We start from the raw sequence: 25,079 nt of genomic DNA, 5'->3' as shown, positions 1-25,079 counted from the left end.
GGACCGAGTGTGCGCCCTTCGGTGGTGTCGCGGTGGCGGTGGGTTTGGGTTTGGGAACGTGGAGGCCCCTCCCCCTTCACTGGCTGCTCCTGTCTGCCGCAGTGTATCTGGAGACTTCCTGTGGCATGGAGTCGGGCTCGGGAATGCCACTCGCTGCGCCTGGGCGGGTCGCGGAGGCAGAGGGGTGGCCTTGGCGCTTTAGATTAGGGAGGGAAGGCGCCACTGCTGCACCCCCAAGCTTTCTTCTGGCGGAGACCCTGCTGCTGCGGACTGGGAGCTTCCTGCGTAGAAGACGGTGGCCTTCCGCCGTCGCCGTCGTGTGCTGCAGGAGTGGCTTGGCTGAGCTGCCCTAGGCTGGTGGATAAGGCTGTTCAGTGGCTGTATCTGGCCACTTCTTCAGCTAAAGTGACTGGAGAGAAGAGGAGGTGGTGGTGCGGCCAGTGACTTGGGGAGCATCTTAGCTTATTTCTGGGTGTTTCCATTCGGTGAGTTTTTTTGGATATTACAAAAAAGGCGAGGGCACTTAGGGAGTTTTCTGGCCATTGAAGTTTCTGACTTTTCCCGTATCTTGTGGTAAGGAAACCTAGATAATTTTTGGGTGTCTGTTACACATATTGTCCCTGTTACCAATCCGCCCCGCTTCCCGTTTCTGTATTTGGCCGAGTGGTGTTGATATTTAGTAGTATATGGAAAGGACATTACCAAATGAGACAGTGTGAAACATAAGAGGTTGAAGTGCATTCTTCGTAGAATGAAATCTCAGAATGGGGAAGGGAGACTTAGGAGATAGTGAATTAATTACTGGGGTGCAGTCAGTTTTAACGAAAACCTAATTGCACATCTTCCGTTTAAACTTTGTGTTTTGTTTTTTTGCGAGAGAGGGAGTGAGCAAGTAAGGGGCAGAGAGAGGGAGGGAGAGAGAAGTTCAAGCAGGCTCCACACCATCAGGACAGAGACTGATTTGGGTTTGAACCCAGGAACCACGGGGTCATGACCTGGGTGGAAACCAAGAGTTGGGCCTTTAACCACCCTGTCGAACCTTTAACCCACCCAGGCGCCCTGCACACCTTCCTTTTTTAAGGAGTGAAAACAATGTGTGTTGAAACCTATATGCTGTTTTTAAAGTTGTAGAAATGATGTATAGCATTTCCATCACAGTGTTCGTTCGCATTTGTGGACGTATTTCTTATGAATTGGATCCTCAATTATCAAGTTTTAATAAGTAATGTCATCTCCCAATACGGAAGACATTCATTTAAGCATAAATTTTCTTGTCCGGAAGTAGTACTTCTGAATTAAAATGTAAGTTTTTGGATATTCATGCAGGGTTTCTTGACCGAATGTTTTTACACTGATATATTTATGAATTTTAAAAGGAATTTCAAGTTTAGGTTTTGGGAGCTTTAAAAATTTGTGTTGATTTTGTATTCTTTGAGTGTTTTCCAATATTTAAGATATTTTCAAGCTTCTTGTGAGCAAGTTCATGCGAGAATGTCAGTTGGATATTAGTGTTCTAGGTTTTTGGGAAAATTTCAATTCCTAGTTAAATACCAATAAAATTTTTTTTTTTTTTTTTTAAATAGAGTGTGATTTACATATACTCAGATCACTTGTTGGAACATTCACATCATATATTTAGAAATAAATATGCACTTAAAAAAAAAAGATTTTTAAGCTTTATTTTTGAGAGAGAGAGAGAGAAACAGTGTGAGCGGGGAAGAAACAGAGAGAGGCACAGAATCCAAAACACGCTCCAGGCTCTAGGCTCTGAGCTGTCAGCACAGAGCCCGAAGTGGGGCCCAAACCCACAAACCACGAGATCATGACCTGAGCCGAAGTCGGACGCTTAACGACTGAGCCACCCAGGTGCCCCAATAAATACACGCTTTTTAAAGTAATGGCTTTGAGATGTGATTTACATACCAAATAATTTACCCACTTAAAACGTACAATTCACTGGTTTTAGTACATTTAGGGTTTTGCATTTATTGCCACAGACTCCGTTTTAGAACATTTTCATCAACCTAACAAGAAAACCATGGACTGTTAGCAGTTACTGTCCTTTTTTTTCCCCCAACACCTCCCCAACTCCCCTAGACAACCACTAGTGTACTTTCTGTTGATTTGCCTTTTCCATTTTATACAAATGGAATCATTTCACGCTTAACATTACATTTCGTTTTCTTTTCTGCAATACTTGTTGCTCATTTTGACAGGTGATTTAGAAGTATTTTCATTAGCCTTACCTAAAATGCTTTCTATTTAAACTGTAGGATACAGGAATGAATGAGTTTCTTAGTAATTCTTTGTAAAGAATCTATGTGTTAATTTTTACTTGATATTTTTTCTATCATAAAAGAATAAACAATTTTTTTAGATTTATTTATTTTGAGAGAGAGGGAGAGAGAGTGTGAGAGAGTGAGCAGGGAAGGGGCAGAGAGAGAATCCCAAGCAGGCCCCCCAGTGTCAGTGTGGAACTGGAGAGGGTGTGTGTGTGTGGGGGGGGGGGGGGAGGGGAGGTGGGGGGGGGGTGGTCCCAGCTTGAAATCAGGAGTTGGATGCTTAAACAACTGAGCCACCCAGCTCCCCAGATAAGTACCCTTTGTAATGCTTAAACTTATTTAAATAAAATAACAAAAGGCTGGTCCTTTAACATTTTTATTAAAATGTCATACAGGTTTTATTAGGTGGTGGTAATATATATGTGGTAAATACAAATATAAAATGTTTTAATTCTTTACAAAGAAGGTGTTTTATGTGAATAGTCTGAGGTAATTATTTTAAGAGGGCTTTGAAAGGGTATTTAATTTTCTGTAATTCTTTAAATTTTAATATATTTTAAAATATTTTATTTCCCAATAGCTTGCTATGGCATTGTTCAAGTACCCACTGGACCATGGTTTTGCAGGAAATGTGAATCTCAGGAGAGAGCAGCCAGAGTGGTAAGAACTGTTTTATCAAAAACATTAAAATACTTCAGTGAGTAGCTTAGGATGCTACACACTTATGTTTCAGTTTGAAAGGTTTTCAGTCTTGTTCAAATTTGAATTTGGGCCAGATATCAACTTAACTGTTTTAAACCAAATTTACAAACTCTGAAAAAACAAATTGAGCCACATAACTATATGTTGAACAGATAAAACATAAAGTTGTAGCTGGGCTTTAGCCCTTTTTACTGGTTTGAAGGGTTAAATTAGTTAATCATTAGTGAAAATATGATGGCAGTAGAACATAAGGAAGTTAAGCTGATAATTCTGCTAGGGTCTGTTTAATGAATAAAAAAAACACACTAGAGTTTAACCACTCATATTTTTACTGCATTGCACATGTATATTTTAACTTTGAATGTTCAATATTTTCAGACATTTAGTCTCTTTGGCAAAGCAACATAAGAATCTTCCTTTTTCACATGGCTGGCTACCTTCTTTCTGAACACTTTTGTAAACTTATTGTAATCATAAGGGAGATATGTTTATTCTTTGTGGCCCAAGGCATTTTTTACATTTGAGCTTCTGGAAATATTAGGGAGAAATAAACTTAATTTTCATCAATCATATAAAAGTATTACTGTTTGCTATGCGATAGTTCCTTTTTGGTGTTGACTAGAGAATTTGACAGAAGGTAGAAAACAAACATTTCAGCTTTTCTACCTGCATGAGTAGCATGGAAACTTTATTTTTGCCTAGGCAATTCTTGATTAGAAGTCATAGCTGAGTAGCCTATTTAGGACTGTGAAACTCAGAGCATTATTCTGTTCATATGTTTTGTTTGTGTGTGAGAATACACTATAGCAGAATTATAGCTTATTCTAGCATTACAATGGTTGGAATTAGCAAGTAGGGGATGGAATCAGTCATATAAATTTTAGGATTTGATGTATGCATAGGTCTCCTTTTTGGTTTTTGTTCCTCTTTGTAGCATTTTATAGTTTTGGGGTTGATGGGTCACCAAGCAAAGGAAGTTATGTTTTAACTCATTAGTAAACATTGATAGTAGGTGAGGCTATTCCAGAGGGTGTCACAGTAGATTCAAGGCCAGAGGAAGATTAGAAAATAGGAAGGCAGATATTGAGAGAGGATAAAGAGCTCTGTCAATGGGGAGTAGTAGAATGCCAAAATTATTTGCCTTAAATGCCACTTGTTGCCTGTTTTTATCCCTTTATTCTCTGAGGGCATGGGTAAGATATCAAGGTGAATTGAGGTAGTTACCTTACAAGGCATATTGAAGAACACATTTTATTTTAGTGTTATTCGGTAGGATGTGGGGGCCATTCGAGGTTCTAAAGAAGAGGCACAACTTCCTTTAATTTCCTGTAGTGTACAGTTGTAAAAGATAAGGTCCTTTGTAAAAACAAAAACTCATTCTAAGCTTAAATAGGCAGAGATAGGTCATCTTATTGTTTATTTTAAGGTTTTATCTTTAACTTATCTGTACACCCAACATGGGGCTTGAATCCACAACTGGGGATCAAGAGTCACATGCTCTAGTGACTGAGCCACAAGGGCATTTTAATGTTTATTTTTGAGAGAGAGAAAGAGAGACAGAGTACAAGCAGGGGAGGGGCAGAGGGAAACACAGAATCCGAAGTAGGCTCCAGGCTCTGAGCTCAGCACAGAGCCCAAGGCAGGGCTCGAACCCACGAACCTCCAGATCAGACCCTTAAGCGACTGAGCCACCCAGGTGCCCCATCCACAAGGACATTTTAATGTGAGGATAGAGGAGCCAAGAAGCCTAACATGGAAATGTATCCGTTACTTAGGGAATTAAATTAGTCTTTTTTTTTTTTAAAGTAAATCCTTCCCTTTCAGTAATTACATTATTACTTTGCTTATTTATTTATTTTTAAAATAATCTCTACCCCCACGGTGGGGCTCAAACTCAGGACCTCAAGATCAAGAGTCATATATGCTTTGAGCCAGGCAGGCACCCCAAGAATTGAATTAGTCTTTATTTTATTTTAATTTTTATTTATGTATTTAAAAATTTTTTTTTCAACATTTTATTTATTTTTGACAGAGACAGAGACAGAGTGCGAGTGGGGGAGGGGCAGAGAGAGAGGGAGTCACAGAATCCGAAGCAGGCTCCAGGCTCCAAGGTGTCAGCACAGAGCCGGATGCGATGCAGGGCTCGAACTCACAAACCGTGAGGTCATGACCTGAGCCGAAGTCGGACGCTCAACCCACTGAGCCACCCAGGCGCCCTGTTTTTATTTTTTTAATGTTTATTTTTGAGAGAGAGAGAGCATGCACACGCTCTCACGCCAGTGTGGGAGGGGCAGAGAGAGACAGGGAGACAGGGAGTCTGGATCAGGCTCCGCACTGCCAGCGCAAAGTCTGACATGGGGCTCAAACAAACTGTGAGATAATGACCTGAGCTGAAGTTGGATGCTCAACCAACCAAGCCACCCAGACACCCGCATTTATTTATTTATTTATTTTTATTTATGGGGAAAAAAAAAATTTTTTTTAATGTTTGTTTTTGAGAGAGAGAGAGAGAGAGAGAGAGAGAGAGAGAGAGAGAGAGGGGCAGCGTGTGAGTGGGGGAGGGGCAGAGAGAGGGGGCAGTGGGAAACAGAATCTGAAGCAGGCTCTAGGCTCTGAGCGCTCAGCACAGAGCCTGATGTGGGGCTTGAACTGACAAACTGCAAGATAATGACCCCGGCTGAAGTCAGATACTTTATCGACTGAGCCACCCAGGTGCCCCTTATTTATTTATTTTAACGTTTATTTATTTTGAGAGAGAGCGTGAGTGTGTGGCACGCAAGTAGGAAAGGGACAGAGAGAGAGGAGAGACTATCCCAAGGGACAGAGAGAGAGAGAGAGAGAGAGAGAGAGAGAGAGAGAGAGAGAGAGAGAGAAGAGGAGAGGAGAGGAGAGAGTATGCTGACAGCTTGGATCCCCACAGACTCTCTCACAGACTGCGAGATCATGACCTGAGCTGAAATCAAGAGTTGGATGCTTAACCGACTGAACCACCCAGGTGCCCCAGAATTGAATTAGTCTTAATCTTATTTTTGCTTTTCTTTGTCTGCTTTATTCTTTTCCTTTCTGCAGGTTTCTCTGCTACTAGCTGTTTACTATCTGTCAGGTACTATGTTAAATGTTCTACAATTATCTGGTTTAATCATCTTATCAAACCTTTGAGGTACTTTGTTCACATTTTATGGGTAAAGACATCATGTTTTTTATTTAATTTTTTAATGTTTATTTATTTCTGAGACAGAGAGAGACAGAGCATGACTGGGGGAGGGGCAGAGAGCGAGGGAGACAGAATCAGAAGCAGGCTCCAGGCTCTGAGCTGTCAGCACAGAGTCCGACACGGGGCTCAAACTTACAGACTGAGTGAGATCATGACCTGAGCCGAAGTCGGATGCTCAACTGACTGAGCCACCCAGGCGCCCCAAGACATCATGATTTTAAGAGAAATGCGTATCTATTTGGAGGCTGGGCTGTGATTAAGCTCTCAACCATCATGTTCTGTATTGCCTTCTGTGGTGAAAAGTGGCCATACTTCAGCTCCTAATATTTTCTGTTTCCTGTCTCAAGAGACTAAATGTCCATCTGAATCTCCTGTTCCTTTGGGGAGGGAAGAAACTGGGTTGGCTTGGATGAGGTGCCTGACTCTGGACCAGTTAGCCATGGCTAGGCAGTAAGGTTGCTTAAGACACAAGATGTCTGTGGGTTTGAGATAGCTCATTTCTCAGAGAAGAGGGAATTATGAGCTGGTAGTACCTTGACAGATACTATAGAGTAAAAACCAGAGTAATAAAGTTGTAATTTCACACAAGAAGTTTGGTAGTGGATGGAATGGATTTGAAATGGGAAGTTAGAAACTGAAACACAGGATATTACACTAAATATGTGAGACTGGAAGGGGAGGGAGTGGAAAGAAGGAGAGGGAGTGAAAAGGAAGGGAGGGAACATTTTAAAGGATGAAATGACACATGGATATTGGGTAAAGGAAAGGGAGTAATCAAAGACAATTCTGAGTACCAAAGTTAATCACTCTGGAATGGTGGTACCGTAAATAGTCATAGAGTAATGGCAAAAGGAGAGCAAACTTTAAGAGTAAAGTTCTGTTTTGGGCATGTTCGTTTTGATGCTGCTGGGAGTTTTCATTGGAAATTTAGGATTAATGTAATGGAGTTAAGTTGGAGTTGTAGCTGCCTAGAAGGAAGACTGGGAACCAATGACATTTTTTTGTTAGAGAAAAGAAAAATGAAGATGGCTATGGTGAATATCCATCCACACTTGTGGAGAGTAAGAGAACAAGTTACCACGAACGGATCATGAACGTTCAGGAAAGGAGAACCTGCAGTAGAACCTTGCTGTAAGGACCTGAAGGATTGAAAAAAGTTTCTAAGACCACAGTCGTAGTTCCCTGGTTTGGGCAGACCTCTCATTATAGGGTACTGAAGAGAGTAGAAGTTGTAGGATTAGACTGAATGTTGAAAAAGTAAGGGAAGAGGAAAGTAAAAGAGTGAGGGAAGGTTTGGATGGTTTTTAAGGGAAACTCTTTGTAGGTAGGCATTCATTGTTCAGAAAAAGCACTTGAGTTGCTTATTTATCTCAAGTGAACATGTATTTTTGCTGAAGATTTTTTTTTTTTTTTTAAATTTTTTTTTTTCAACGTTTTTATTTTTTTTTTTATTTTTGGGACAGAGAGAGACAGAGCATGAACGGGGGAGGGGCAGAGAGAGAGGGAGACACAGAATCGGAAACAGGCTCCAGGCTCTGGGCCATCAGCTCAGAGCCCGACGCGGGGCTCGAACTCACGGACCGCGAGATCGTGACCTGGCTGAAGTCGGACGCTTAACCGACTGCGCCACCCAGGCGCCCCTGAAGATTTTTGATTAGACTTAGCACTGTTTACTAACTTCTTGGTGGTTAGAGATTAAGACACTGATGACTGTTTTGTATTTAATGGGTATTTGTTTTTAATTACCACAGGCTGAGGAGACTTACTAGAAATTTTATCTACTTATATAATTTTAATGAGATAATGAGGATATATTAGGTTTTAAATATTCTACTTTGAAAACATAGAGTGGATTGTGCAAGAGAGTAAAATGGCCAAAAGCCCATTAGGATTTTACATTATTTAGGTATTGCTATTCTAGCTCTAAATGAAAAGACGATTTCTACCGGAGGTGAGATGTAACTTTTTCCTACTCTTCTGCCTCTTTATATTGTATTTATTCCTGGCTTCTTAACATTGTTGGGGAAGAACTACTAGATGGAATGTAAACCCAGAATTTGGGGATTGACCTAGAGTTGCACATTTTTCAGTGTTTGTTTAATGAAGATATATAATGTAAAAGTCCCTATATATCTATAAAACCATCTAAACTATATGCTTAACTGTAGTGTATATTTCTATTTAATTTTATTAAGTAAAATTACATTAGTATATATTTAGTTATCACAAATTGTTATGAATATAGAACATAAATACTCTTCACTCACAATGAACTAATGTTGATTCTTCATATTTGCCTCAACTCTTACCTTCTGAAAAAGAATAATAAAAAAAAATTAACTTGAAATACTTTTGTACTGTCCCCAGTCTGAGTCATCCGTTAACCTTTTAGCGTGTCTTGGGACCAACCTGTCCGTCTGCCTGTTTCTCTCTCTCTTCCTCTCCAGTTTCATTGGGATATAATTGACATATAACATTGTATTAAGGTATACAATGTAATGATTTGATATGTTTATATATTGTAAAATGATTACCACAGTGAATTTAGTTAACATTCATCACCTAACATTATTACAATTTTCTTTTTCTTTTTTAAGTTTATTTATTTATTTATTTTGTGAGAGAGAGAGAGAGAGACAGAGAGAGAATCCCAAGCTGATAGCACGGAGCCTGATGTGGGGCTTGATCTCACAAACTGTGAGATCATGACCTGAGCCAAAATTGAGAGTTGGTCGCTTAACCAGCTGAGCCACCCAGGCACCCCTCTTTTTTTTTTTTTTTTTTAATTATTTTTTAAGTAGGCTTCATGTCCTACTTGCAGCCCAACGTAAGGCTTGAATTCATCCTGAGATCATGACCTGAGCTGAGATCAAGAATTGGGTGCTTAACTGACTAAGCCACCAGGTGCCCTGTTTCTTTTCTTTTGACGAGAACCTTTAAGACTTATTCTTGGGATGCCTGCTGGCTCAGTTGGTAGCGCATAGGACTCTTGATCTTAGGGTTATGAGTTCAAGCCCCATGTTTGGGTGTAAAGCTTCCTTAAAAACAAAAAACAAAAACAACTTGAAAAAAATTTACTCTTAGTAACTTTCGTATACACAATACAGTCTTGTTAACTATAGTCACCATGCTGTATGTTATGTTTCCAGACCTTATAACTGGAAGTTTCTGCCTTTTGACTGCACCTCACCCCTTTTCCCTACCCTCCATCCATTGTCTCTGGCAACCACCACTCTGTTCTCTGTTTCTATGAGAGTGGTTCTTTTAGATTCCATATGTAAGTTGAGAGCATATAGTACAGACGGTTCCTGACTTGGGATTTTTTGACCTTACGTGGTTGTGAAAGCAGTAAATATTCAGTAGAAACTGTATTTCAAGTTTTGTTTTGATCTTTTCCCAGAACAGTGATACACGGTACGATACGCTCCTGATGCTGCTGGGCAGCACCTGTGAGCCTCATCTCCCAATCAGCTGCCAACTTGATTAGGAGGGCAAATAACCAGTATACTTAACAGCCACTCTGTTGTTCATTTTCAGTATAGTATTCAATACATAACACCTTATTATAAAATAGGTTCTGTGTTAGATGATTTTGCCCAACCGTAGGCTAATGTGAGTGTTCTGAATACATTTAAGGTAGGCTAGGCTAAGCTGTGATGTTTGTAGGTTAGGTGTATTAAATGCATTTTTAGCTTATATCATATTTTCAATTTGTGATAGGTTTATTGGGACATAACACTGTTGTATATTGGGGAAGATTTGTATTTGTCTTTCTCTAATTTGTTTCACTTAGCATAATGCCCTTAAGGTTGATCTGTGTTGTTGCTAACAGCATGATTTCCTTTGTTTTTATGGCTGAATAATATTCCATTGTATGCATACACTACCATCTGTTTTAGTACTTATACTACGTCTATATTCATAAATACCATCTAGTATTATTTTACAGGAATGGTATCATTGTATATGTGTTCTGTAAATTGTGATATAGCTGCATTAATACATACTGATCTAATTCATTCTTTTTATCTGCTTTTTAGTGTTTTGTTATAGAGCCACAGTGTATTTAATTTCCTTATTTTTATGTTTATATTTTATTTAGTTTTTAAAAGTTTGTTTTCGGAAAGAAAGAGCTCATGAGTGGGGGAGGGGCAGAGAGAGGGAGAGAGAGAATCCCATGCAGGCTCTGCACTGCCAGCACAGAGCCTGATGTGGGGCTTGAACCCATGAATTGTGAGATCATGACCTGAGCCGAAATCAAGAGTTAAATACTTTACTGACTGAGCCACCCAGGTGTGTCCCAAATTGTGTTTTTTTTTAAATAGGGGTTTATAATTTAGATATAACATTACTGATGTTTTTGTGTAACCCAGTTTTTTGTTTGCCTTGCTGCTTTATAGTCCTTTACTTTTCTTTAAAAAAAAATTTTTTTTTTATGTTTATTTTTGAGAGAGAGATAGACATACAGAGTACGAGTGGGGGAGTGTCAGAGAGAGGGAGACACAGAATCTGAGGCAGGCTCCAGGCTCTGAGCTGTCAGCACAGAGCCCAACGCGGGGCTTGAACCCATGAACCATAAGATCATGACCTGAGCTGAAGTTGGATGCTTAACTGACTGAACCACCCTGGCACCCCTCTTTTTAAAATACAGTTCTAGGGTTCAGTGCCTAGTAAGCAGTAAGCAAACTATATTCATCTCTGTCTAAAAATGTTATTATTTTGCTGTCTTATATGCTAGTTTGAATTTTAGAGTAATCATTGTTTTCCTGTAAGTAAAGAATTTATTCTAGTTTGTCTTCTGGTATCTAATTGTGCTAATAGAAAATCTGTTGACAGTATGCTTATCCTGCTTCAGAGCTGATCAGCTTTTGTTCTGTGGACTCAGTTTTTCTTACATGTTGGCAGATTTTCTGCTCTCTCTTCATATGTCACCTTCCCATTTAATTTTCTTCTGGAACTGTTAATTAAGGTATATGCTTGAGATTCTTGTTCTTTTTTTGCTTGTCTTTTAATTTCTTTTTCATCATATTTTCTATCTTATCTGTCTATTGTGGATAATCTCTTTAGCTCTGTCTTGAAATTTATGCATATTGTTAACCCTATGAGTGAATTTCTTGTCTGAGTAAAGTATATGTAGACTTTCTATTTGTTTTTATGTTTCCATTTGCTTCTTTTTTTATAATATTTTGCTATTATTGCCTTATGGATTATATTCCCTTATTACTTGAACATTTGAAACATACTTATTTTAGGGGCCCCTGGCTGGGTTGGTCGATGGAGCACATGACTCTTGATCTCAGGGTCATGAGTTCAAGTCCTACATTGGGCGAAGAGCTTACTTAAAAAAAAATACTTATTTTAAAACCTCTTAGAGATTTTAGATTTCTCTAAATTAGAATTAGAATTGTTTGTTAACTCTGGTGGTAGATGTCTTCATTGTAATTTTTGGCTGTGAGCTAATCCTCAGGAGTTGTCTTCCTTGGGATTCCTGTTCCTCTAGGAACACAGTGAAGATGTTACTATGGAAAGTGTTTGCATTTGCTCTGTCTCTGAAGAACCCTGTGTGACCTTACCAAAGACCAGATTCTAGTGGCTTCTATAGATTAGGAATTTACAGATTTACAGATTCTTTCATTTAAAAGGAGTTCAGAAGGCCTTTTAAAGCTTTTATGACAGCTCTTGTGACATCATTTGGGATCAGGCTTTTTTTGTCCTCCTACTATACCAACCTTAAGCACATGGTTTTTGTTTTCAGGGTTGTCCCACAGTCAGAGAGAGGATGGCAGCTGAAACAGTCATTGTGACTGTGGAAAGAAGTTCTAGGCAGAAGGGGGGTGCAAAATGAAAATTGATTTTCCTCCCAGCTGACTGATTCTCTTAAGTTTTCTTGAAGCCCCAGGCAACAGATTATGCTTAATTTTACTGGCTTTGAATTGTTATAATTCAAAATATGGGTCAATTGGAGAACCAAATACAATTGGAGTTTTGTTACTAGGGAAGATCTGGAGAATGGCTTTGGGGTTGGTAATAGCAGACTATTAGAGTTTGCCTACTGGATGGAGTTCATTGCTCCAGACTGATTTTTGTTTCTTGATTTGGATTGCAGTTCTATCTATCTATCTATCTATCTATCTATCTATCTATCTATCTATTTATAAATAATTTATGTATTTTGAGAGAGATCATGAGCAGGGGAGGGTCGGAGAGATAGGAAAAGAGAGAATTCCAAGCAGGCTCCACCCTCAGCCCAGAGCCCAGCGCAGGGCTTGAACCCATGAACCATGAGATCATGTCCTGACCTGAAACCAAGAGTTGGACGCTTGACTGAGCCACCCAGGCACCCCTGTTTTTTTTTTTTTTTAATGTTTATATATATTTTTGAGAGAGAGCATGCATGCGGAGGTGGGTGGGGGAGGGGCAGAGAGAGGGAGATAATCCCAAGCAGGCTCCCTGCTGTCAGTGCAGAGTGAGAGGTGGGGCTCAGTCTCCCTAACCAAACTGTGTGACCTAAGCTGAAATCGTGAGTCTGCCCCCCAGGTGTCCCAGGACCCTTTAGATAATGGATTTTGGGCCCCACTCTCCCTCAACATAGGTTTGAGTTTCCAGTTTTTCTAGAGTGACTCCTCACGTCCAGAACAGACATCTTCAGTGCAGCATCTCTAGTCTTACTGGTCTAGGCCATGTTTTTCTAGGATAGATTCCCCTCTGGTTGTGGGATAGGCACTTAACAACTCCTGTCCTCATGTAGGGAACCCAGTTAGAACTTTTTTTTTTTTTTTTTTTTTTTTTTTTTTAACGTGTCTAGGGTCTATGCTGGTGTCATAGTCCACCCCAGTCTCTAGGGTGTATGTATTATATATTAGATCTGATATTTTCATTAAGTGCCTCAGCTTCAACTGATGTTTATTCTTTTAACTTTTCTTTTTTATTTCCGCCACTTGGAGATTTACCATGATATATACATAATTAAAAATTGTTTTCAAATTTATCTTTGATTTCTTTTTTTTTCAATTTACCTTTGATTCCCGAGTGCAAGAAGGCAGTTAAAATTTCATATATAACTTTCTCCCTTTTATTTCTGTACAAGGAGTTTAGCTTGTATACTTTAAATAGAGTGCCTTCTGAATTGGGGTGCCTGGGTGGGTGGCTCAGTCGGTTGAGCATCTGACTTTGGCTCAGGTCATGGAGCCTGCTTCAGATTCTGTGTCTCTCTCTGCCCCTTCCCAACTCGTGCCCGGTCTTTCTCTCTCTCAAAAATAAACAAACATTGGGGCACCTGGGTGGCTCAGTCGGTTAAGTATCTGACTTCGGCTCAGTCATGATCTCACAGTTCGTGGGTTCAAGCTCTGTGTCGGGCTCTGTACCGACAGCTCAGAGCCTGGAGCCTGCTTTGGTTTCTGTGTCTCCCTCTCTCTGCCCCTCCCATACTTGCACTCTGTCTCTCTCAAAAATAAATAAACATTAAAAAAAAAAAAATGCCTTCAGAGTTAAATATTTGCTAACATTTTTTTCTTATTGCTGATTCATATCTAATATTTGCCTTTAAATTTCTCATAGTACATTAAGTTCTTACAGCTTTGAAAGAGGTGCTTTTAGAAAGTTAACAGATTTAGTGCTTACCACCATAGATAAAATGTAGTAAGTGGCCAATTTCTCTGGTCTATCTTGAATTCTTCTTTTACTGTGAGAAGAGCCTAACCTAATGGCTGATATGAAGTAGGTGCTTAATACTTGTTTGTATTAACAAGTGTAACTCTTCACCTGTGTAACTAGTGAGAGAAAGGAAATTGATACCTTGCCCAGCATATGGCACCTATTTATTCCCTTTTTTTTGGATTTAATTTTTATGTTTACCAGAGCGATAAATGCACATAGTCTAAGTCTGGTATTACCAAAAACTTTTCTCACTCAAACAAAACAGTACCTGCTGCTTTACCCTTGAACCCTCATCTCATTACCAGAAGCAACTTCTTTTGGCCGTTCCTTCTGATACTTGTACGTTTCTAAAAGGAATGTGTAAGCAGCTATTGTTTATTGTATTTACAGAATTTTAAATGTTTATTTATTTTGAGAGAGAGGAAGAGAGATTTAGAGCGCGAGCAGGGGAGGGGCAGAGAGAAGGAGAGAGGACCCCAAGCCCACTGTGCACTGTCAGCTCGGACTCTGACTTGGGTGCTCCAACTCATGAACCATGAGATCATGACCTGAGGTGAAATCAAGAGTTGGACGCTTAACCAGCTGAGCCATCCAGGTGCCCCACAGCTATTGCTTTTTAAAGTTTATTTTTGTTGAGTAAGCTCTGCACCCCAGCTGCACCCAACTCCTGAGATCAAGAGTTGCATGCTCTACTGACTGAGCCAGCCAGGCACCCCCATAAGCAGCTGTTCTTGACATATCAATTTTAGTAGTTGCCTTTCAGTATATCACAGATTTTTGTTAAATCAGTAGTGTTGAACAGTAATATTTACATTATTATGACTACTTAAATATTTTGTTCATTTTTGAGCCAAAAGTATACTGATTTTTTTTTATTAATTTCATTTCCTTGGGATTAATAATCATCTTGTATTTTAAGTTTTCTTGTATTCTTTATTTAAGGCTAAATTTTTTCCCTCTGTTGCTTCTTCATATAATCTTCCAAATGGTTAATGAATCAGGTAGTGTATTAGTAAAATCTTCCATGAATTCAATTTTCCTTTTCCTTTTTCTCTCTCTCCTCTTCCTCTCCATCCTCTTCCTCTCCATCCTCTTCCTCTCCATCCTCTTCCTCTCCATCCTCTTCCTCTCCATCCTCTTCCTCTCCATCCTCTTCCTCTCTTCTTCCTCCCCCTTCCCCTCTTCCTCCCTCTTCTTTCTCTTTCCCTCCCCCTTCTTTTCTTCTCCCCTTCTTTTCTTTCTCCTTCTGCCTCCTCTTCTCCCTCCTCTTTCACTTTTCACTTTCCTTTCCTTTTTAAATCGGTAGACCTTCTGGGTACCATCTCCCTGCTGTCATCTGGGCTGGTTTCTCTTTAGGCCTGGATCTTCCCTTCACTATAATCTTGGGAGTTTCTTTGTTTCTTGCTTATTTTGGATTCTGTTTTGTAACACCTCACTTCCCGATTTCTTCATCTCTAATGGTTTATTTTCTTGTTTCGGTGGGCGTCTCTAGCAACTTCATAGAAAATGGTGTGTGAGGAATAATTTTTTAAAGGTTTTTCAGGTTTGATAAAATTGTTGGCTTTATCATCTTGATTGATAGTTTGGCTGAATATAGAATTCTTGGTTGGAAATCATTTTCCTTTAGAATTTTGGCAATTTGCTCTTTAGCTTTCAGTGTTTCTGTTAAGAAATGTTGTAAAGTCCTGATTTCTAATATTTTGTATGTGATTGTTCTTTCTGGATTTAGTATTTTTTTATCCAGGTTATTTCTGATATTTTTCATGGTAGTGTGTTTCCCCTCACTCATTGTATTAGGCATACAATGGCCCTTTTGATTTGGCAAATCATGTTAGGGAACTTAAGTTTGGTCAATAGTAGAACTTTTAAAAATTATTTCTTTGATGATTTCATCAGTTCTGTTGTCATTTTTTTCAGTATTTTTCTTATTTTCTTTTTTCTTATTATTTTTAATAAAAAAATTTTTTTAAATTTACATCCAAGTTAGTTAGCATATAGTGCAATAATGATTTCAGGAGTAGATTCCAGTGATTCATTCCCTATGTATAACACCCAGTGCTCATCTCAACAAATGTCTTCCTTAGTGCCCCTTACCCATTTAGCCATCCCCCTACCCACAACCCCTCCAGCAACCCTTAGTTCTCTATATTTAAGAGTCTCTTATTTTTGTCCCCCTTCCTGTTTTTATATTATTTTTGCTTTCCTTCTCATCTGTTTTGTATCTTAAATTCCACATGAGTGAAGTCATATATTTTTCTCTTATTTCTCTTAGCATAATACCCTCTAGTTCCATCCATGTTGTTGCAAATGGCAAGATTTCATTCTTTTTGATTGCGAAGTAATACTCCATTGTATATATATACCACATCTTCTTTATCCATTCGTCTGTTGTTGGACATTTGGGCTCTTTCCATACTTTGGCTATTGTCGATAGTGCTGCTATAAACATTGGGGTGCATATGCCCCTTGGAAACAGCATACCTGTATCCCTTGGATAAATACCTAGTAGTGTAATGGGTAGGTGGTTCTATTTTTAACTTTTTTTTTTTTTCAAATGTTTGTTTATTTTTAAGAGCAAGACAAAGCGATAGCAGTGCGGGGGTGGGTAGTGGGGAAGGCGCAGAGCAAGAGGAAGGCACAGAATCCGAAGTAGGCTCCAGGCTCTGAGCTGTCAGCAGAGAGCCTGACGAGGGGCTTGAACTAAAAATCCTGAAATCATGACCTGAGCCGCAGTTGGACGTCCAACCAACTGAACCACCCAGGCGCCCCCACCCTTTTTTAAAACTTTTTGTGGAACCTCCATACTGTTTTCCAGAGTGGCTGCACCAGTTTGCATTCCTACCAAGCAGTGCAAAAGAGATCCTTTTTCTCTGCATCCTTGCCAACATCTGTGGTTGTCTGAGTTGTTAATTTTAGCTGTTCTGACTGGTGTGAGGTGGTATGTCATTGTGGTTTTCATTTGTATTTCCCTGATAATGAGTGATGTTGAGTATTTTTAACTTTTTTTTTAATCTAGAGAGCATGCGTGTGTGTGCAGGGGTGGTTGGAGGGGCAGAGGGAGAGAGAATTTTAAGCAGGCCCCATGCCCAGTGCAGAGCTGGATGCTGGACTTGATCTCATGACACTGAGATCATGACCTGAACTGAAATCGAGTTGGACACCTAGCTGCCTGAGCCACCCAGGCATCCCTGTATGTTTCTTTATTTGGATGTTGGCTTTTTTTTTTTTTAAACATAATTTATTGTCAAATTTGTTTCCATACAACACCTAGTGCTCATCCCAACAAGTGCCCTTCTCAAATCCCATCACTCACTTTCCCCTCTCCCTAGCCCCCATCAACCCTCAGTTTGTTCTCTGTAAGATGTTGGCATTTTTGAACTAATTTTCCAATTTTTAATATTTTGTGTTTAAGTTTTTTTTTTTTTTGGTTCTACTTTTTTTTTTTTTAAATGTTTATTTTTCAGAGAGAGAGAGAGAGAGAGAGAGAGAGAGAGCATGAGCAGGGGAGGGTAGAGAGAAAGGGAGACACAGAATATGAAGGAAATTCCAGGCTCTGAGCTGTCAGCACAGAGCCTGATGTGGGGCTTGAACCCATGAACTTTGAGATCATGATCTGAGCCGAAGTCGGACGCTTAACCGACTGAACCACCCAGGCGCCCCTTTGGTTCTACTTTCTGAGGCAGTTCCTTACTTTGTCTTCTGACCCTTCACTTAAATTTTTAAAGTCTATTATACTTTTCTCTTGTGTTCTGTTTTTTATTTTTTATCTTCTGTTTTTATTTCTTGGATGTCTTTATTTCTTTGTTTTTTAGTTGAAGTATAGTTGACATACAAGGTTACATTAGTTTCAGGTGTGCAACATAGTGATTCCACGACTCTCTTTGTTATGCTGTGCTCACCACAAGTGTAGCTGCCATCTGTCACCCTACGGTGCTGTGACACAATCACTGAATATATTCCTTCTGCTGTGCCTTTGTATCCCTGTGACTTATTCCATAACTGGAAGCCTGTATCTCCTACTTCCTCTTCACTCATTTTGCCCATTCCCTCAGGGTCTGTTTTTGCTTATTTTCTTTGTTCCTTCATTTGTTTTGTTTAGATTCCGCATTTAAACAAAATCATATGGTATTTGTCTTTTTCTGACTTATTTTAGTTAGCCTAATATCCTCTAGGGCCATCCTTGTTGTTGCAAATGGCAAGGTCTCATTCTTTTTTTATGGCTCATTCTTTTTCCATGGACACTTGAGTTGCTTCTGTTATCTTGGTTATTGTAATACTGCAGTAAACATAAAGGTGCGTATATGTTTTTGGGTTAGTGTTTTCATTTTCTTTGGGTAAATTCTCAGTAGTGGAATTACTACGTCATATGGTAATCTATTTTTAATTTTTGAGGAACCTCCATTCTGCTTTCCAATGTGGCTGCACCAATTCATACTGCCACCAACAGTGCACAAGGGTTCCCATTACTCAGTGCATATCCTTGCCAACACTTGTTATTTCTTGTGGTTTTGATACTAGCCATTTTGACTGGTGTAAAGTGATTTCTTATTGTGATTTTAATTTACATTTCCTTGATGATGAGTGATGTTGAACATCTTTTATTGTGTTTGTCGTTCCATCTGTATGTCTTGTTTGGAAGAATGTCTGTTTCAGGTCTTTTGCCCATTTTTAAAAAATATTTTATTTTTAAGTAATGTCTACACCCAACGTGGGGCTCAAACTCTTGGGATCAAGAGTCACACGCTCCACCAGATGAGCCAGCCAGGTGCCTCAACCTCTGTCCATTTTTAAATTGGATTTTTTGGTGTTAAGTTCTTTTTTTTTCATTTAGCATATTTTTTAATTTTTTATTTTTTTAAGTAGGTTCCACACCCAACATGGACCTTGAACTAATGACCCTGAGATTAAGAGTCACATGCTCTTGTCGATTAAGCCAGTCAGGCCACCCCCATTCTTTATAGATTTTGCCTATTAATCCCTTATCAGATACATCATTTGCAAATATTTTTTCCCATTCAGTGAGTTGCCTTTTCTTTTCATTTTGTTGAGGGTTTCCTTTGCTGTACAAAAGGGTTTATTTTGGGGGCGCCTGGGTGGCGCAGTCGGTTAAGCGTCCGACTTCAGCCAGGTCACGATCTCGCGGTCCGTGAGTTCCAGCCCCGCGTCGGGCTCTGGGCTGATGGCTCAGAGCCTGGAGCCTGTTTCCGATTCTGTGTCTCCCTCTCTCTCTGCCCCTCCCCCGTTCATGCTCTGTCTCTCTCTGTCCCAAAAAAATGAATAAACGTTAAAAAAAAAAAAAATTTTAAAAGGGTTTATTTTGATGTAGTCCCAATAATTTATTTTTGTTTTTTTTTCACCCTGCCTAAGGAGACCTACCTAGAAAAATGTTTCTATGGTTGATGTCAAAGATATTACTGTCTATGTTTTCTTTTAGGAGTTTTCTGGTTTTAGGTCTCAAATTTTGATCTAATCCATTTTGAGTTTATTTTTGTTTGTGACTAAAAAGGGGTCCAGTTTTGTTCTTTTGCATGTAGCTGTCCAGTTTTCCCAGCACTGTTTGTTGAAGAGACTGTCTTTCCTCCATTGTATATTCTTGCCTTCTTTGTTGGAGATTACTTGACCATATAAGCGTCGGGTTATTTTTGAGCTCTCTTCTGTTCCACTTATCTGTGTGTCTGTTTTTGTGCCGTTGCATACTGTTTTGATTATTATAGCATTGTAATGTATCTTGAACTCTGGGATTGTGTTACCTCCAGCTTTGGTCTTCTCTCTCAAGATTGCTTTGGCTATTTAGTCTTTTGTGGTTTTCCATACAAATTTTAGTTTTATTCTAGTTCTGTGAAAAATGTTGGTATTTTGATAGGGATTATAGCCTGCTTTGGGTAGTATGGATATTTTAACAATATTGCCTCTTCCATTCCATGAGTATGGAATATCTCTTGAATGTTGTGTTTCCCTTCATTGTGAAGGTATTAACCAGAAGGTTTTTTTGTTTTGTTTTGTGTCAGTTTTCTGAAGTTTTCTTCTGCTCCTGGGACTCTCTTCCTCAGAAATTCTTTGTATTGTTGTTTTGGCCTGTCCTGTTAGAGACTTTGCTTAAAAATCTGGTGACTCTTGGGAGTGCTTAGGTGGATCAGTTAGTTAAGCAGCTGACTCTTGAGTTAGGCTGAGGTTATGATCTCAAGGTTGTGAGATTGAGCCGGGTGTTGGGCTCCACGCCTAGCCTGGATCTTGCCTAAGAGCTCCATCTTCCACTTTGTCTACCCCTCCCCCACTTGTGTGTGCACACTCTCTCTCTCAGAAAAAATTAATAAAGTAAAAGAATTCCTACACTTGATCTTAGCCAAAAGGCTGAGAAGCGATAAAAAATAAATAAAAGAATTCCTTTAAAAAAGTGTGGTGACTCTTAGGCACCTATTTGAGATTGGAAGCTCTGTGTGCGTGGGCAGGGATTGCTGCTGATTGCCTTCATTTTAGGTGATCTAACTGGATTCTTTTATTAGGAGACCACCAGCTGGTTAGTTTATTGAGAGGGAAGTCTTTCATCTGGTTGGGATTGACAGACCTGGTTACCAGTATTCTTTGAGCCAGATGTTTGCTGGAATTTCCTATTTACAATTAGATTTTCAGTTAATTCTTCTTTTTCAGTATGGTACCCCTTTCCTCAGCTGTGCTTGGTATCCTCAAATCCAGATTTCCTCATTTACCCTTTCTGCAGTTTCTGAGGATGGGGGTAGTTGAGAAGTAGATTAGAGGGGAGTTTGGTTGTTTTTCAGTATATCCCGTCTCTCCTTTTTAGCTTCACCTGAACGCATTCTTTTTGGATACATACACCAGCAGTGTGCATGTGTGACTCCTACCCCCTAGTGCCTGGTACCTAAAGTTTCTCCAGTTTCTGGTGCTATGTAGTCTAAGATACATTGCTTTTGGGCTTATCTTATTGCAGCAACCTTTTCTGATTTGTTAAGTCATTTACTCCTTGTCTCCTTTCTAGTTTCCAAAATTTTATAGCTGTTGTCTTCTCTTGTGTTCTTTTTCTATTTGTGACTTTATGTCCTTTTACCTCACTTACTGGAGTTCTAGGAAGGAGGGTGGAATTAACTACCTGTGCTCATGATGTGGTCTTTTCCCATTTCTTCCAGGGTCTTGTTTTATGTTTTAGTCTGTCCTTTTTACTTGATTTGTTTCCCCTACTCACTTTACAGACATTTTTGAATCTTCCCATGGATTCTACTTTCCCTTTACATTTTTCCCTTTTCATTTCTTGTCTTTTCTCTTTCCCTAGCGAGCTTCCTGGAAGAATAAAGCTGTAGTTGATACTTCTGCTTCACCTGTCTAGTATAGTCTAGCCTCTTAGTTGTACATAATGATTGAGATACAACTTTGTTGTCATTTTAAGCAGCTGTGTATGAAATCTGTATTTGCTGTAAGACTCTCATCATGGACACTTGTCCATTTCGTCTTTTAGTAATCCTTATATAAAAGTTCGTGTACCAGAAATTCTTTTAATAACTTAGCATCAGGAAAAGTGACTCCCTTGAGGATTTGGTATATTTCCTCCTTTTTGATAGCTCTGGTGATACACATTCTGTTTTTCTTTTTGTTCTGGCTGTCAGGCAGCCCAGAACCAAATCTGGTCTTTAGTTACATCAGTTATATTAATCTGATTATTAGTATGTTTGTTTCTTCCTTCTCCTCCTGTGGGGTTTAGGACTTCACCTCTTATCTCTGTTTCTCTGCGTGTTGATTTCATTCTCTCATACTACAGACTCTCTACTTCATGAGGCTGGAACCATGACTGCTGGCAGCTCTTGGCCCTCATCTTCCCAGCCCCTTCTACCAGAAGAAGGGGCTCTCTTGAAGAATCCTGGGAAGGACTCTGATTGGCCTGTCTTGGATCATGTACCCACCATCCCTGTGGCTGGAGTGGGGAGGGTACTATGAATGGCAACCCTCACTAGAACTACATAGTTGGAGTCAGGGGTAAGAGCAGTTTCCCTAAATCAGGGGGATGACCTTCATACTGGCTTTCAATGTTCATTTTTCTATTTTTTGTTGTTATAATACAGGTTGTTAATGTGTGCACTGCCTCAGATCCTTTTCTGAAAAAAATTTGAGTGTAAATAAATAAGTGCATAAGATATCACAAACTCCTGTTCATTTCACCTTTGATATTATTACATTTGGCTCTAAGTCTGCCATTGTTGATTATGCTGTTAACTTCAAATGGGCAAATCCAACATTTTTTCAGTTTTCATTCTCTTTGATCCACTTGTCAGCATTTAGAACTGTGATCACTCAGTTGCTCTGTGATCACTAGTGTCATTGTAAAAACTGATCACTCCATTGCAACTCTCTCTTCTCATGACTTTTGGGAAGCTGCTTTCTTCTAACCTCTTTAAACATACTGCCTTTTGGTTTCCTGTTTGGCGTTACTTCCTTCCTTCCTTTAAAATTTAAGTTACACGATTGCTTTTCTGGCTTGTTTGTTTGATTATCTTAACTCTGTGAAAAATTATGATGTATGCTTGGGGATCTAAGTATTAATAATATCACCTGAATAATTTTTTTCTAGCCTTCAGATCCATATTTGCAATTACCTTCTGGATATCTGTATCTAGGTATCCTAGGCATCTTAAATTTGATTTCTCAGGGTGTCTGGGTGGCCCAGTCGGTCAAGTGGCCGACTTCAGCTCAGGTCATGATCTTGCAATCTGTGGGTTCGACCCCTGCATCGGGCTCTGTGCTGACGGCTCAGAGCCTGGAGCCTGCTTCCGATTCTGTGTCTCCCTCTCTCTCTGCCCCTCCCCTGCTTGCTCTCTGTCTCTCTCTCAAAAGTAATAAACATTAAAAATTTTTTTTTAATTTGATTTCTTTACCTCTATAGTCATTGGCATAATTTAAGCTTTAATTTTTTTTTTTTTTTTTTTTGGTCTGGAGAATTGCAATAGCTTGAATTAACTTACTTAGTTTTTGGTAAGGTGATATATTGACATGGTTCAAAAATATAAAAAGATAAATAGTGGGGGCACTTGGTTGGGTCAGTCCATGGAACATGCGACTCTTGATCTCTTGAGATCATGACCTGAGCTGAAGTTGGATGCTCAACCAACTGAGCCACCCAGGGGCCCCTCCTGTAGTGTATCTTAACTGTTGGTGGAGGGAAACTTTTTTCCCTTGTCCATAGTATTTTTACTATAAGTATTGTATTTCTCACTGACCTCTTTTTTAAATAATTTTTTAAAATGCTTATTTTTGGGGGGGGGGAGAGAGAGAGAGTACTCGTAAACGTGTGCACGTGCAACTTGGGGAGGGACAGAGAGAGAGGGAGACACAGAATCTGAAGCAGGCTCTAGGCTCTGAGCTGTCAGCACAGAACCTGATGCCGGGCTTGAACTCATGGACGCCAAGATCATGACCTGAGCTGAAGTCAGACACTTAACTGATTGAGCCACTCAGGTGCCCATCTTTTGGCACTTTTATGTAGTTTTCAGCCTACAAGTCCTATATACATTTTGTGGATTTATACCTAAGTATTTAATTTTTGGGGAAGCAGTTAGAAGTAGTATTGAATGTTTAATTTTGGTGTCATGGCATGGTAGTAACAATTGATTTTTACCTTAGATTTTGCAACCTTGCTGAATTCTTGTATGAATTAGAGGAGTTTTATTACAGATTCCTTGGGATTTTCTTTGTAGGGTTATTATTATTTCTTCCTTCTCAATTTGTACGCCTTTAGTGAAATTTCTGGCTAGAAATCTCAGCATGGTTTGGATTTAAGATTTAAGACCTTTGGGGAAAGGATTGATTCCATGATGAAAACCACTAAGTAGGCTTTTTTGTAGATGATGAAAACCACTGTAGGGTTTTTGTAGATGTCTGTATGAAGTTGAGGAAGTTACCTGCATTGTATTCCTATTTTTCTTATGTATGTGTGTATGTATTTATTAAAAAATTTTTAATCTTTATTTTTGAGAGAGAGAGAGACAGAGCACGAGCAAGGGAGGAACAGAGAGAGAGGGAGACACAGAATCTGAAGCAGGCTCCAGGCTCTGAGCTGTCAGCACAGAGCCTGATGCAGGGTTTGAACGCACTAACCATGAGCTTATGACCTGAGCCCAACCCACTGAGCCACCCAGGTGCCCCATTCTTATGTATTTATTTTAAAAAGTCACAAATGGGTGTTGAATTTTGTTAGGTGCTTTTTCTGGCATTAATAGATGTACTTTTTTTTTTTTTAAACCTGTTAATATGGTAGATTACGTTCATTGATTTTGAATATTTAACTTAAGTGGAGTAAGCCCCGCTCGATATGGCACATAACTCTTTTTATGTGTTACAGGATTCTATTTATATTTTGTTAAGGATTTTTTCATCTCTCTAGTCATGAGAGATACTGGTCTGTAGTGTTCTCTTTTCTTTTTTTTTTTTTTTTTAAATTTTTTTTTTCAACGTTTATTTATTTTTAGGACAGAGAGAGACAGAGCATGAACGGGGGAGGGGCAGAGAGAGAGGGAGACACAGAATCGGAAACAGGCTCCAGGCTCTGAGCCATCAGCCCAGAGCCCGACGCGGGGCTCGAACTCACGGACCGCGAGATCGTGACCTGGCTGAAGTCGGACGCTTAACCGACTGCGCCACCCAGGCGCCCCTGTAGTGTTCTCTTTTCATGTTCTATATGGTTTTGGTATTGGAGTAATACTAGCTTTGTAGAATGAGTTGGGAGAAATGCTGCTTTTTCTGTTTCCTGGAAGAGATTGTATAGAATTGGTGTTAATTCTTTAGATGGTTGGTACAGTTGTCCACTGAAACTACCTGGGCCTTCATATTTCTTTTTTGGTAGTTTTTAAGGTACAAATTAAAATTTAAAAATAGTTACAGGGCTATGAGTTTCTGGCTGGCTCATTTGGAAGAGCATATGACTCTTGATATTAGAGTCATGAGTTCAAGCCCCATATTGGATGTAGAGATTACTAAAAAAAAAAAACCAAAAAAACCCCACAAAAAACCCCAAAAAACTTAAAATAGTTACAGGGTTATTCACATTACCAGTTTCATAATTGGTGAGTCAGAGTAGTTTGTGTTTTTCAAGGAAGGGATCCATCTTCTCTAAGCTGTCAGTTATGCGTGTGAAGTTGTTCATGGTATTCCCCGATTATCTTTTTGTTGTCTGCAGGTTCTGTGCTGATATCCCTTTCCTTTTCTTTGTCAGCGTTGCTAGAGGT

At 39.4% G+C, this 25,079-nt stretch overlaps 1 protein-coding gene, 1 long non-coding RNA gene and 1 pseudogene across 17 annotated transcripts in view; 2 read left to right on the top strand and 1 right to left on the bottom strand.

The window, feature by feature from the left end:
- MLLT10 (MLLT10 histone lysine methyltransferase DOT1L cofactor) overlaps nucleotides 1–25,079 on the top strand; it is a 241,101-nt gene that overhangs the window by 1,122 nt on the left and 214,900 nt on the right. For 14 of the 16 annotated variants that reach the window (XM_086714783.1, XM_086714788.1, XM_086714796.1 and 11 more), the window contains exon 3: nucleotides 2,863–2,942. In XM_086714783.1, coding sequence (XP_086570909.1) covers nucleotides 2,863–2,942 — 80 coding nt within the window. Of the gene's footprint in view, nucleotides 1–53; nucleotides 486–2,862; nucleotides 2,943–21,677; nucleotides 21,838–25,079 lie in introns of those variants that run through there. The other 2 variants (XM_086714790.1, XM_086714791.1) reach the window with 2 other exon arrangements.
- Nucleotides 14,994–20,169, top strand: LOC147579483 (uncharacterized). Its single transcript, XR_015253998.1, has 2 exons — nucleotides 14,994–18,926; nucleotides 19,164–20,169. It is a non-coding gene; the product is annotated as an uncharacterized LOC147579483 (long non-coding RNA).
- LOC112868063 (U2 spliceosomal RNA) lies at nucleotides 20,131–20,217 on the bottom strand (annotated as a pseudogene).

The sequence above is a fragment of the Puma concolor genome, chromosome B4, assembly GCF_028749965.1.
Source record: "Puma concolor isolate L17-30 chromosome B4, mPumCon1.1.hap2, whole genome shotgun sequence".
NCBI lineage: Eukaryota > Metazoa > Chordata > Mammalia > Carnivora > Felidae > Puma > Puma concolor.
This window is presented reverse-complemented; position numbering and strand designations above follow the sequence as displayed.